Source organism: Triturus cristatus, chromosome 10 (genome assembly GCF_964204655.1).
Source record: "Triturus cristatus chromosome 10, aTriCri1.1, whole genome shotgun sequence".
NCBI lineage: Eukaryota > Metazoa > Chordata > Amphibia > Caudata > Salamandridae > Triturus > Triturus cristatus.
Window position 1 is genome coordinate 1,210,526,305 of NC_140593.1, and position 15,281 is coordinate 1,210,541,585.

At 43.1% G+C, this 15,281-nt stretch overlaps 1 protein-coding gene across 2 annotated transcripts in view; it reads left to right on the forward strand.

The window, feature by feature from the left end:
- The window catches only part of OTUD5 (OTU deubiquitinase 5), a 559,146-nt gene extending 545,688 nt beyond the window's left edge, over positions 1 to 13,458 (forward strand). For both annotated transcript variants that reach the window (XM_085629705.1, XM_085629706.1), the window contains exon 9: positions 12,722 to 13,458. In XM_085629705.1, the coding sequence (XP_085485831.1) occupies positions 12,722 to 12,843 (122 nt within the window). In that variant the 3' untranslated portion in view covers positions 12,844 to 13,458. The remainder of the gene's footprint in view (positions 1 to 12,721) is intronic.
- The last annotated feature ends 1,823 nt before the right edge of the window (positions 13,459 to 15,281 follow it).

The following is a 15,281-nucleotide window of genomic DNA, read 5'->3' on the forward strand; positions in this document are numbered from 1 at the left end:
TACAAGCTCTGATCGCAAAATTTCAAACCCAACACTCTTCCAGCAAGAGTGTTCATGCAACTCATAGGCATGATGGCGTCATGCATCTTCATTGTGCCTTATGCAAGACTTCAAATGCGTCCCTTGCAAGAATGTCTAGCACGTCAGTGGAATCAGGCTCAAGGACAACTGGCAGATCTGGTGTTGGTGGACAGCCGCTCACATCGCTCTCTAAAATGGCGGAACACTATAAACCTGTCCAAAGGGCGGCCGTTCTTAGAGCCTCTTCCACAAATAGTGCTGACAACCGACGCATCTCACAGGATGGGGAGCCCATCGCCTAACACACACCACTCAGGGCACATGGACCACTCAACAGAAAGGGCTCCATATCAATTACCTGGAGCTACTGGCAGTATTCCTAGCTCTAAAATCATTCCAATTACATCTCCAGAACAAAACTGTCCTCATCCGGACGGACAACATGACAGCCGTGTATTACATACAAAAACAAGGAGGCACACATTTTCTCCAGCTGTCCCAGATCGCACAGAACATTTGGAGATGGGCCATTCCCCAGAACATATACCTGCTAGCAGAACACCTTCCAGGAGTTCACAATCAGATTGCCGACCTGTTGAGTCGACAAACTCAACAGATCCATGAATGGGAATTACACCCACAAGTCCTACTCCCATTCTTCCAAAAATGGGGCCAACCAGACATAGACCTGTTCGCCACACACGAAAACGCAAAATGCCCAACCTTCGCTGCCAGGTTTCCCCAACCACAGTCGAAGGGCAATGCAATATGGATGAACTGGTCAGCCAGACGGCCTACTACTAGAGCCTCCTACGCTGCAAAATGGAAAAGATTTGCCATTTACTGCACTAACAATGATATACGCCCACTGGATGCATCCATCCAGAACATCATTTGCTACTTACTACACTTGCAAAGATTTAATTTAGCGTACTCATCCATACGTCTCCACCTAGCAGCATTAGCAGCCTACTTACAAAATCGACAACACTTGTCATTATTTAGAGTACCAGCGATCAAAGCCTTCATGGAAGGTCTTAAAAGCATTATTCCTCCCAGATTACCACCCTCTCCAGTGTGGAACCTAAATATTCTCACAAGGCTCATGGGTCCCCCATTTGAACCTCTACATAAATGCGAACTACAGTTCCTTACATGGAAAGTAGCGTTCCTTATTGCTATCACATCCCTTAGAAGGGTAAGTGAGATCCAGGCTTTAACCATACAAAAACCATTCCTACAGCTACACCGTAACAAAGTGGTTCTTAGAACAAATCCTAAATTCCTACCAAAAGTCATTTCTCCGTTCCATCTTAACCAATCAGTCCAGCTACCAGTGTTCTTCCCAAATCCAGACTCTGTAGCTGAAAGAGCTCTTCATACCTTAGACGTTAAAAGAGCCCTGCTTTATTACATTGAAAGAACCAAATCTTTTCGCAAAACCAAACAATTGTTTGTTGCTTTCTCTCCACCACATAAAGGCAACCCCATTTCCAAATCCGGAATAGCCAGGTGGATAGTTAAATGTATCCAAATATGCTACCACTAGGCTAAACGCACACTAACAGTTCCCCCTAGAGCGCATTCCACACGCAAAATAGGGGCTTCCATGGCATTCTTAGGAAACATTCCCTTAGATATTTGTAAGGCAGCCACATGGTCTACAACACACACCTTCACTAAACACTACTGTGTTGACGTGCAACCGAAACAACAAGCTTCTGTGGGTCAGGCTGTCCTTAAAACTTTATTCCAAACTGCTGCAACTGATACAGGTGACCACCGCTAGGGGAGACACTGCTATATAGTCTATCCTAAGTGTGTGATCTGCAGCTCATATGCCTCGAACGGAATATGCTACTTACCAGTATGCATCTGTTCTTGGCATGTAGAGCTGCAGAGCCACACACGCCCACCCACCTCCCCGGGACCTGTTTCTGTTTCAGCATCGTCTTACTTAGACATTACACATGGACATCCTTTCTTTATTTTTACAAACTCCATCATTTCCCATCATGGCGAAAAACAATCTGAGGATGGAGTGGATGCCCATGCGCACTGTAGTCCAAGGGAGGAGTCACCTATCTCGTGACCAAAGACTTCTTCCGAAGACGACAACAACCTGCAAGCATCCGAGCCCAACACCAGATGGCGATCTACTATCCTAAGTGTGTGGCTCTGCAGCTCTACATGCCAAGAACAGACGCATACTGGTAAGTAGCATATTTCTTTCGAGGCGCTAAGGGCCGTGGATCCTTCTCAGGTCGAGGAGGCTATAACCAGTCGAGACAAAACCAGTCCTATCAAGGTAACCTACGTTCTCCAGTATTAGGGTGTCTTTCATAGATTCACATGCTTGAATATTCCCCGCCGTCGAAGTGGGAGTCCCACGGTACATAACATAGCAATGTAGTAATAACATAAGCCTAATAGGCATAAAAGAGTAAAACCATAGAGTTTTTATGGATAGACAACTTGTCACTTCTATAACATATTACTGTCATTATGTTTTAGTCCAAAATCCAGCCAATCAGGCGTCCGCACCCTCTAGAACCCTCTCCCCAGAGGCTCAGGCCCTCATATTTTCTACCGCACGTCGTGTGAAGGGAGTCTCCCTGAGCTTGCTCAGTTTTTCTTCTCGTATCTCCTCAGAAGATTACCTCTTTGATGTCTACATCCAAGAAATCTATTGCAAATAACTTAAAACTTCCATTGAGCTCAATGCATTATTGTGTTTGAAATTGTGTTGCCTATTGCAACAACCTGTAATCAGTATTTACACAAGTCAATTGCATATTGCAAAAGTATTTACCTAAAGCATCTCATTCTGAGAAAGTATATTTTAATACCTATTGTTGGTTCTAAAATAAAACAAGCATATATTTTTTTATATAATCCATTGGACTAGAGTTCAGTTATTGAGTGTGTGAGACCATTTGCTGACTGAGTGTGTACAACAAATGCTTTACACTATCCTCTGATACTGCCTCACTCCGGAGGATCACATGACCACCCTCGACCTCCAAGACGCTTACTTTCATGTCACGATTTTACCCAGACACAAAGTTCTTGAGGTTCAGAGTGGCTGGCAGGGACTTCCAGTTCAAAGTCCTTCCCTTCGGACTACGTTCCGCGCCCCGTGTCTTCACCAAAGTCTTGGCAACAGTGGCTGCATGCCTTCGACAAGAGGGAATTCAAATATTTCCTTATTTAGACGATTGCCTTATCAAGGCAAATTCTCTCAGTCGCAAACGCCCATACTCATAGATGTCGGTCACTTTTCCAATCTCTGGGTCTCTCCATCAATCTATGCAAGTCTCAACTCATCCCCTCACAAACAAAAACATTCTTAGGAGCCACCATAGACACTCTAAAGACACAAGCGTGTGTTTCAAACGAAAGACAAGAAAAGCTTTGCAAGCTTGCCCAACTACTACGATCAAAAAAGTGCGTTTCTGTCCGACAGTTAAAGTCACTTCTGGGGATGCTCTCATCCTGCATTCCCCTGGTCCCCAAGTGTTGTCTCAAGATGATACCCTTGCAAGAGGAGCTCAACAAATAATGGCTTTAGGGTCCTTCGATCTCATCCGCATCACACCTCAGATATATAAAGCACTGCTCTGGTGGACTTGCAAAAGGAACGTTGCAGCAGGCCCCTCATTCCTAGTGGAGGCTCCAAGTTTTGTCATCACCACAGATGCCTCTCTCAAAGGGTGGGGAGTGCAACTTCAAGGACTCAGTCAACGGCAAATGGAATGCTCAACAAAGGACTTGGCATATCAACCTTCTGGAGTTTCTAGCGATCTTCCTAGCTCTGAAATCTTTTCGCACCATCCTTCTCTGAGCATCAGTGTTGATCCGGACGGACAACACAAGTATGCACTACCTAAACGAGGATGGACAAGATCCACTTTGCTGTCCCAGCAAGCCCAGCAAATTTGGGATTGGGTGATCCGGCATCAAATCACTCTGGCAGCGGTCCATATCCCGGGAGTATCCAACATCCTCGCGGACTCCCTCATTAGGTCGACAGCGTCCAACCACGAGTTGGAGCTCCATCAACCAACGTTGAATCGCATATTTCAGAAGTGGGGTCGACCCGATTTGGACTTGTTTGTGACCAGTCTGAACCGCAAATGCCCATTCTATGCAAGTTGGCTTCCCCAACGGGACTCGTGCGGGAATGCGTTTTTGATTAACTGGTCGCAGATCTATGCCTACGCTTTTCCGCTGATACCGTTGGTTCCCAGGGTTCTCCGGAAAATGAGGGAGCCTTGTCGCCTACTTCTCATAGCTCCCAGGTGGCCTCGCCAGTTACTCCAGTATTGGAACTTTCATAGGTTCCCATAGCTTGTATCATTCCCCGTCCCTCCGCTTTCCTTTCTTCCCTCCTTCCTTTCTTTCTAGTTATTGGCACATTTTGGTTTTGAAATTATATGTATATTTACTGTTATTCTTAAATGTTATTGCACTGCTTTTTAATGCGAGGAGATAGCAAAATGTGCTTCTGACTGCTAGCTACTCTGATACAAGCTATGGGAATCTACGAAAGTTCCAATACTGGAGTAAGAAAACAAGTTACTTAACTGTAACTTTGGTTCTCCAGTATTGGTAACTTTCATAGATTCCCATGCGCCCACCCTCCTCCCCTGGGAAAGCTCAGCCTTCAGCATGTTTTGTTATACTGTTACACAACGGCTACGAAAATCTGAGGCTCTGAGGTTCTCTCAGGAAGGTTCTGTGGGGTGAGGCTATTCTGATTGGTTGTTGCATTATTTTGGTCTATTTTACAAAAAGAGGTGGATATGCTACAAAATGAGATGAGGCCTAGGCCTTTTCTTTTTTGTACCTACTGCTATGTTAATTTTTTATTTACCGAGACTCCCATTCCGACAACGGGGAATGATAAAGCTATGGGAATCTATGAAAGTTACCAATACTGGAGAACCAAAGTTACAGGTAAGTAACTTGTTTTCATTTCCTTCTGAGGATAAAAGCCATAAGAAGGAAAAGTACTTTTCAATCTATGAAAATTTCAGTCTCTAAAAAGCTTGTGTCACCTACTGTGTTCATTTGTGGCTCACCGTCAAAATTGCCTTCTAGACCAGTTTCTCCTAACACGTTGTCGAAAAAATCTACATCGACGTCAGTCCCGCCGACGACCCTTCCAGTGACGACGATTGCTACACCGCGGACTACCTCCTCGTCGACGACAACTCTGACTACAACCTTTTTGTCGGCGTCCTTGTTGATGACGGTGGTTCCGTCGACAACGTCTACGACCGCGTTGACGACAATCTCGTCAACGATGCTGATCAGTTCCTGTCTTGTCCTAGTCGACAACAGACTCCGCTACCGTCGACGAAGCTGACAACGCTTTATCACATGCCTGGTCGTAAGCTTCCATCCACCTTACGCCTATGTACCCTTTGACGTTCTCGTCAACGACACCGTCTAGGCATTTTTTGCAAAATCGAGCAATAGTATCACCTTTACCACCTTCAACTTTTTGGGAGGAATCTGATGACGATGGGATGTTTGGACCAGCTGATAGTCCTTCCCAATTGCATGTAAAATATCAAGAGGAAGATGACGTTGAATATGAGAGATACTACTAACAAGAATATCACCCTCCTAATGCAAAGATTCAGTATATGGAAGCAGTAAATTAACCTATCTTCCTGTTACTTTGGTACAAGACCTTCAGAATTTGTTGCATGTCTATTGCACACGCTTTCCTTCAGCGGCATTTCCTCCACCTCTACAGCCACCACGCCTGCTACTACTTCACCGCTTACCTTTGTACCTTTATCTACGCCCTCCCCACCGGGAGATACTGGTGTGCCTCAAAATCATCAGGATACTTCTGATGAAGGAAAAATTGAGGACAATCAACCTCAAAAAGATGGGCAAGGAGGAGATGACTGGGAAGACTACTTCATATCGACACCTGCGTCTCCTTCTCCGCAAACTGTAGTCTCTCCACCAGGGGATATTGGCGGCTTTCACAACTTAATAGGAAGAACAGTGTCACATTTCCAACTATTTTTACGGTCAAACAAACAGACTGCTCTCTCTACGATTTCAAAGATCTATCTAGGAAATCTGTTAGGTCTATACCTATTGTCGCTCACCTATGGGAAGAAGGTACAAAAGTAATGAGGACACCTGCCACAGTTATCCCTGTCCTACCCAGGATCGACAAAAAGTATAAGGCTCCGGAGGATGCTCCAGCTTGTCTAGTAGGACATCCTAAGCCTGATTCTGTTATATCGCAGGCCGCTCAACGGAGATCGATGAACCTTCTAGCGCCCATTACTGCTCCACCTTCCAGAGAAGGGAGGCGCTTAGATAACATCGGAAAAAGATTCACAACTACATCGGGTGCGACTGTTCGTGCTGCCAACGCACTTGCGATTTTAGCCAGGTACGATCGGCAGATGTGGTTGGACATTGCTAATTTCTTAGATCTCCTACCAGAGGATATAAGGATGGAAGCAAGAAAGATCCTGCTTGAGGGGGAAAGATTTGCAGCCGAAATAATTGATGCTTTTATGGATATAGCGTCCTTAGTCTTTCGTCAACTTGCTGGAGCTGCTGTCCTCAGACGCCAGGGTTGGCAGCAAGGAACTACATTCTGCCCTGAGGTGCAAAGCAAAATTTTGGACATGCCATTTTATGATGAAACACTTTTTGGCAAACATATTGATGACGTTTTGCAAACCATCAAAACAGACACGGACACAGCTTAGGCTTTGGGAACGCTCCAATATAGAAAGACCCCTTTCATGAAGCACTTAGCAGAGGAACTTATTTTTTTCAAGGAGGTTACCAAAGGTACCAGCCTTCCTACCAACAACCGCAACAATACAGTGCGCCACCACAGGCTGCCTACTCCAGACGACATAGGCGAAAGCAACGAGTTCAGCCCAGGGATTCGGGCCAGAAGCAGAAACGCTTTGCCGCCTGCCGCTCTTTCCTTGTGTTTTTCACTGAAGATCCCCCCCACCCCCCATCTCATTACCTACATCAATGAGATACAAAATACCATCAGACAAATGGGTCCTGTATATAATAAAGTATGGCCATACCCTAGAGTTTACCACAACGCCACCTCATCATCCGCCTCAGAAATCAACACCGCCCCATCTTCAATTGCTAAAGAAGGAGGCTTTACTAATGCTTCAGAAAGGAGCAATAGAATGTGTTCCACGCTCTCGGAGAGGAAAAGGCTTCTACTCTTGTTTTTTCCTGATTTAAAAAAAAAAAAGTGTGGGGGGCGGAATGGTGTCCCATTCTAGACCTCAGGAAACTCAACAAATACCTGCTGAATAAATCCTTTCGCATGGTTACTCTCCAGGAGAGATTGCAGCTTCTGAATCATTCATATGTTTTAGCAAGTCTAGATTTGGAAGATGCTTGCTTCCATATCCCTATCCACCTCAAACATTGAAAATGTCTACCTTTCTCTGTGGCAGGCATGCATTATCAATTCAAGGTACTTCCCTTCGGCCTTCGTTCAGCTCCACGGGTTTTCACCAAGTGCCTTGCCCCTTTTCTTCCTCAAGCTTCAGAGGAAATCTTTCTGCCTACAGCTCTTCTGTTCTCTAGGGCTGATAGTCAATCTTCCAAAATCCATTCTAGCTCCTCATCGGTTAATGTTTCTAGGAGCAACTCTAGACACCCTCCAAAACGAGGTATTCTTATCAACCGAGACGGTTCGCCATTCTATCTCTGGCTCAAGATCTCTACAAAAGAAAGTTCTCTTCTGTCCGTCTCCTCCAATCCTTTCTCGGGATGTCTTCCGCCATTCTCATGGTACCTCATGCTCGTCTAAGGATGAGACCATTTCAAGAGCAGTTAGACACCCAATGGCTTCAAACAGGATCATTCGACGACATAATTCGGATAACTCTGATTATGAAGGATGCACTTCTTTAGTGGCAAGCTCCCAGCAATCTCTCTCTCTGGGACTGTCATTCCTTTCTCCTCTTCCAGAGTTTGGTCTGACCACAGATGCATCTTTGGAAAGCTGGGGAGCACATCTGCAAGACCTCCAAATATGCGCAAATGGCGTCTTTCTCTCTCCAAAATGCATATACATTTTCTGGAATTACAGGCAATCTTTCTAGCCCTCCAGTCATTCCCCCAAGGATAAGAGCATCCTCAGTCCTCATACTCACGGACAATATCACCTGCATGCATTATCTAAACAAGCAGGGAGGAACAAGATCTCCGATCCTATCCTGGGAAGCTTAAAGAATATGGGAATGGACACTACAACATCAAATAACTATCAAAGCGGAGCATTTCCCAGGAGTAAAGAACAACTTAGCAGACACCTTGAGCAGGTTAAATCAATCAAATCACGAGTGGGAACTCAACCAACTGATTCTCGATCACATCTTCCAGAAATGGGGAACACCCAACTTGGACATATTTGCGTCTCAAGGGAACCAGAAATGCTGGTTCTTTGCCAGCAGGGAACCACAGACAAGGTCATCGGAGAATGTGTTTTAGATAAGATGGTCAGGAATCTGCATACGCTTTTCCCCCATATCCCCTAATCTCAAGGGTGCTGATGAAAATGAAACTGGAACCGTGCCAACTCATCCTCATTGCTCCCCGTCGGCCACGCCAGCACTAGTTCATGGAGCTACTCCTGCTGTCGCAATCAAAACCTTATCGCCTTCCATTGTCAGCCACCCTGCTAACGATGAACAAAGGGCAGATCCTGCATCTGCACCCAGCTTCTCTTCAATTGCATGCCTGGAATCTGAGTTCAATGAGTACAAGGATTTAGTTATCCCTCAGGATTGTAGAGACATATTGTCCAGGGCAAGAGCTGAGTCTACTACTAAAACGTAGACTAAAATAGAAACGTTTTTGTTCTCGGTGCCTTCGGAATGACACTCGCCCTCTTCTCTCTTCCCCACAACAAATCATGGCGTATCTCTTATCTCTGGCAAAATCAGGTCTGGCGTATGCTTCCGTAAGGGTCCACCTCGCGGCCCTCTCACGATATAGACTGACGTCCGACACCTCTTCACTCTGCTCTTCTTGCATCATCAAACTGTTCATGAATGGCTTTTTCAGGACTTTTCCCCCTATTAGGATTTCCATCAGAATGGCACCTTAATGTGGTCCTGTCTCAGTTAACGAGACCACAGTTTGAGCCAATCCACAAAATAGAGCCCAAATTTCTCACATGGAAAGTGGCTTTGCTTCTTGCACTTCTGCTAGAAGAGTACGCGAAATTCAAGCATTCACCATTAAAGAGCCTTACTTGCGCTTCACAGAGGACTATGTGATGTTACGAACAAATCCTAAATTTATACCAAAGGTACCATCTCAGTTTCACCTTAATGAGCCCGTAATTCTGCCCACTTTTTTCCCACATCCTTCTTCACCAGCGGCCAAGTCTCTTCACTCTTTAGCTGTAAAAAGATGCCTTAAGTTTTACTTTCAAAGGACAACGCAGCTGTGCAAAACAAATCGACTTCTAGTATCTTATGGGCCTGTAAAGCTGGGATCTGCTGTCACAAAAAGAACTGATGCACGATGGATCGCTGCTACTATTCAATTGTGTCCTGTTTAGGCGGATAAACCGCTTACAATCAAGACCAGGGCACATTCGACAAGAGCAGTGTCCTCTTCTGCTGCTCTTTTCGCTGGTGTTCCAATAGACAAGATTTGCCGTGCCGCTACCTGGAAGAATGCTCATACCTTCACGCGGCACTATTGCCTGGACATGGCAACTTATAGCGAAGCAGCGGTGGGACAGGCAGTCCTGCGTCATCTACTTAAATAAGGTAAGCCTCTACTATTAGAGGTGTTTTTTAATCTTTGATTGCTGTAATGTACATATTTGTCCATAATCTTTTTATATAGTTGATATCTTGCTGCATAATATCTTATTGATGTTTCTGTTTTGGCATGTATATTGTAACCCGCCATCCTCTAAGGATCAACAAATATATATTGCAGTATTTCTATACATGCATGTTTATGAAACTGCTAGCTACTCTAATTCAAGCATGTGAATCTATGAAAGATCCAATACTGGAGAAGAAAATTAGTTACTTACCTGTAACTACAGATCTCCAGTATTGATATCTTTCATAGATTCACATGCGACCCAGCCTCCTCCCCTGAGAGGCATCCCTTATTTCCTCAAGGTATAAAGCTTCACACTTGTGCTTGAAAATCTGAGGAACCTCTTTTGGGATTATTCTAGAGGGTGCCGTGGCCTGATTGGCTGTTGCTTAAGTTTGGTTCTTTTTTACAAAAGAATGTGGATAGGCTATTGCAGTGACTCTTCATTGCATGGTAGCCTATAGTCGTTTTATCTACTGCTTTTATATGTATAATTAAAGCTTGTGAATCTATGAAAGCTACCAATACTGGAGAACCGTAGTTACAGGTAAGTAACTCAGTTTCTTACTGACTCTACGAGCTGAAGTAATTGCAAATAAAACGGCAGTTTTCCATGACAAGTGTTGCAGTGTCACTTTATGGATTGGTTCGAAAGGAGGATCCATCAATTTTGACACCACGTTCAGTTCCTAGGGATAAGGTTTTCTGAGTGGAGGAAAAACCTTCCTCAGGCCTTCTAGAAATTCTTAAACTGGGTTTTGGAAAAAAAAAAAAAGAACGTTGCGATGGTGATTTTCGATATGCAGTGATAGCTGCTAAGTGAACTCTGATAGAGGACAATTGAAGGCCTGACTTGGCGAGATGTAATAAATAAGGTAGGATGATACTCTCCTGTACTGTGATCGGATCATTATTCTTTGCACAACACCATATGCAGGAGCGTTTCCACTTAAAAGCTTAGCATGCTATTGTGAAAGCGCTTTGCTTCTTTCAAAATGCTCATGCAGTCTTCTGGGAGATTTAAGTGTCCATATTGGGTGAACTCAGGAGCCATGCTGTCAAATTGGATTGTTGGGTGAAATTCTGCCCTAATTTGGAGAAATCTGGTCTGAGCGGCAGAAACTTGCGATAGGCTATGGACAAGTGGAGGATGTCTGTGTACCACCACTGTCTTGGCCAGTCCAGAGCTATGAGTATCATTGTAATGTATGATTTCAGCTTCTGAATCACTCATGGAAATGGTTTAAAGGTGTACACAAATGGAGTGGACCAGTCTGTTAAAAGGGCATTGCCCAGAGACTTCAGTTCTAGAGCCCTGGGCACCCTGTTTTGGGTAGTGGTAAACGCGTCTAATGTTGGAGTGCCCCATCTGCTCCCTAGCTGCATTAATCAGATGGTCTTTATCGACCATGAGCGGAATGCTGCCGGCTGTCTCAAGTGCCTCAACCTTGATGACTGAAGAATGGTGGCAATGCGGTCATCTTAATGCCAGCGTGTATCCTTTCGACTGCAAGCACATCTGTGCTGATGCTCTTGACGGTGAATCTGTCAGTTGGTGGTGAGAGTGATAGCAGTGATACTTTATAATTTCTTTCACCGTTCCTGCCCTTGTATTGGCCTTAGGAGACCGTGCCACATTGCCAGTAGAAGTTCTGTGGTGCTTATCTGCTTTTCTTATTGGTGCGCAAGTATTCCGACTGCCTCTGAAATTAACGCCTTCCCTGTCCATAAGTATTCTTTTTGACATTTTTTGGCAAAATGTACACTTTGACTGAGTAGGAGCACCACATAGACCTTATGTGGGAGCAAAGCAGCTTACTTCTCACCTGAGGGGCGTTTTCAAAAATACAGGATGTTTTGAATAAAGACTAAAGATGTAGTCAACACAAGAAAGATCACGTTCTGTTAAATGTTTCTACCGAAAACGTTGTGAAAGCACCCTTAGTGCTCTTAGTATCCAGTCACCCGAACCAGAAAAAAGAACCGACTCTGTAAGGCCGACTGCCAGTACAAGACCATCATGGCTTGCAAGAACCGTGGAGCCTTAAAGGAGCAGTACATATTTTAGCTCTACTAATGTAAGCCAATCAAGTCTGTTTTGTTTTCTTAATTGCCATTATAGTAGAGTTTATCATAGAAGGTTCCCCATCTCAGGTTTACAAATTTTGCATAGGAACACATTAGATATTTCTCCCTTTCTGACTTGCGAACAGTGTTAAAAACATGTGATGTTGGAGATGATTTCTGTGGCCCCCCAAATGCAGTAGGGAATTATTTCTATGAACTTTATTTAACATTGCTATCATGCAGAACCAAGACTACAAGTAACAATTTCTTCTCCACTATTAGTATCTTCTGTAGAGCCAAACATGACTGTTCTGTCCACACCCTCATGTCATAGGTTGCACTTGTCTTGCAAATACTTATATGAAATAGACTGTCAAGGTGGTACCTGGACTGCTATACTCATTTATGATGCAAGGATAGTTTGAGGTTAAATTCTTTAACACGATGGGGCCACAAAATGTTCACTTCATTGGAATCCTCGCATATACAATGGGGCGTAGTACAAAAAGAGTATATAAGTATTTGAAATTCACCAATGCTGGAGAACCATTGTGACAGGTCAGTATGCGGAGTCCAATCCAGCTTCCTTTACCTTTTTATTATACCTTTTTTTTTTTGCTGATTACTAGCATGCATGGCGTCAAATCTGGCTCAAGCTTGTAATCCTAAACATTCTTCCCTCACTCCCTAAACCTATCCTTTTTGTCATTTTTTAAAGTTAATTTCTTTCTAATGCAGTTTTTTCATGTCCTCCTAGGTTTGAATGATTGGGACGATGATGAGATCTTGGCCTCAGTGTTGGCTGTATCACAACAGGAATATCTGGAGACTGTGAAAAAGGGCACCATGCGCAGAGAATCCCCACCAGACAACAGTTGATAGCAAGCTCCAGGAATACATGAAGACAAGCCAACTTACCCCTGAAAGGCTCTGCCATTCCTTTCAACCCTGCATTTATCATGATCACCTGTTGATTTTACCCCCTTTCTCCCAGTAACAATAACACTTGCCTCTGATTTACCTTTGCTAGCCAACAGTGGACTTATTTAGGTGCATGTTTGAAAGACGGAAAGCAAGAATAATGTCATTTGCTTAAACTTCTTATCGAATCTTTAATATATATATATATATATATATATTATTTAGAGGAGCTGGGGGGAGTTTTAATCACTGTTTCAGAGATGAAGCAGTGCCCTGGGTGTACCAGAATAAGCAACGAAACAAAAACTTTGGGGACAAGAAAAACAGAGCAAGCATATTTTCCTTTGGGAATGGTGGAATTGTTGCCTTTTTAATATAGAAGAAAGATGCGCACAAAGGAAGCCACCTGCCTCCTCTTTTGCTCCTTCCCCATGTCTCTAATGTACATTATTTTTCTCCCACTCCCATTGTCTGATTTCCTTTGTTATTTTTTCCATTTCTTATCAAAAGGGCATGTCCTAGATATCTTTTTATTTCTTATTAAAAAAAATCTACAAAATTGTTTAAAACAAACACCTTTATGGAGTTCTTGATTAATTGTTGATTTCCATATTATGCAGAATGAAGTTTTTATTAAGTTTGAATGAAATACTTCGAAGTACCTATATAATGATATTGCAACCGTACATTTAATCTCATTTTAAGTTTAGCGTTTGCATCTTTCAAGACGTTTTTCTCCTGCCTTTATTTTACTTTCATATGTGCTCAGTATTGCAAATCACTTATATGAATGATTATACCATTTATAGGCCACTGATATTACAGTTTAAGACTTTCTGATTTTACAAGTGTTCTGGTTTTAATGAGTGTGGTCCAATCATTCTTAATTTGATAAGTAATCAATCCACTCCCCATTTCCTTTTTTATTTTACAAACATTTGTGTTGTACACTTCTGCAAATTTCAATGGCATTATGGCACTTCCAGAGTTTAAACACTGCAGATTATTTTCAATAACCGGAGTCCTGGTTACTTGGCATTATTGTGTTTTGTGAAAATCGGTAATTTCAACGTATTGCTTATTGTTGGCTCCTTTGTAGCTCTTTGTGGTGTTCTTTAGCTGGTGGTCGACAGTGCTGCATGGTCTTTACAACATGAGCTGTTGAATTTGAGGGGTTTGTTTATCCGGACAAATGGAAGATGCTGTGTTTGCTGTTGGATGTGCTGTGATGCAAGGTTTCAACACATCCAAGCTGTGTTTAGGTGTGCAAGAAATCTGCATGACCTTTGTCTTTAGCATATCTTGGTGTTAATGTGAGATGGATACAAATTGGCAGGAGGGGGGGGGGGTATGGATATATACATATATATATATACTAGCTATAACTACCTACTGGCAATCGCCAGTAGGTAATATATATATCACAAAGCGGTCTGTGTATATATACACAAGTAGGCTCTTTTAAGAGACATGTATACATAATCAGCATAAACAGGGCTACAAATGGCCAAATTGTAAATATATGGTAGTAGTACAGATAGTGTAAGGTGATTAGAAATATGTCACCACTTTTTTAAAATGAAAATATAAAGGAAATGAAGGGCAGTGCTAGCACATAAACTGCACAACTAGAGCAGTAAAATGATACTGTCGTTTTAAGGCCCCACCATTGTTTTTGTGTCCCCTTATGCACTAGGGGTGACAGGTCACTTCTGTTTTTACGGAGACAAATATTATGAGCATAAAATAGAAATCTTTCTTTAACTCTTTTCCGGGGAAGTTGGAGGGTTGCTTATGACTTTGAGAATTCACGAGGACTAGGATTACAGGTAAGAAATGTTTAATTCTCTTCCATGGGATTCTAATGAATAGTTTTAAGCACTGAATAAAATAGCAAGCTCATTCCACTACAAACGGCGGGCAAGAAGTAAAAAGGCAGAAGAGTTTCTACACAATTCAAAACCACTCCTCCAAAAGGCCTGGCCTACTTGATCATCGGCTCTTGAATCTGAATCCATAAAGTGCCTGGTAAAGTTATGTGTCAATCTACACTTCACAGCATTCCATATTTCTGAATATAAATGTCTCTTAATTCCATAGTTGCTGCATTCCTCAAGGTTATAGAGCTTCAGGTCTACTAGGTAGGGATGTGTTAGCCAAACGGTAACAGAAAATAATGCGTAATCTCCCTGACCAGTAGATCAAAAGAGCATTCCCCTTGGTTCCTGGTTGGATTTTTATTTAGACAAAGCTTGGGAAAATGTCTGCATTGGCAAAAAGGTCTATTTGTGGAAAACATGAGTCGTCAAAGACCTTGTAGCACTTCATTGTGTAGGATCCAGTCATGATTTCTTATACCACACATCTTAGGCTATGTGCATGCTCTTTGTCAATGT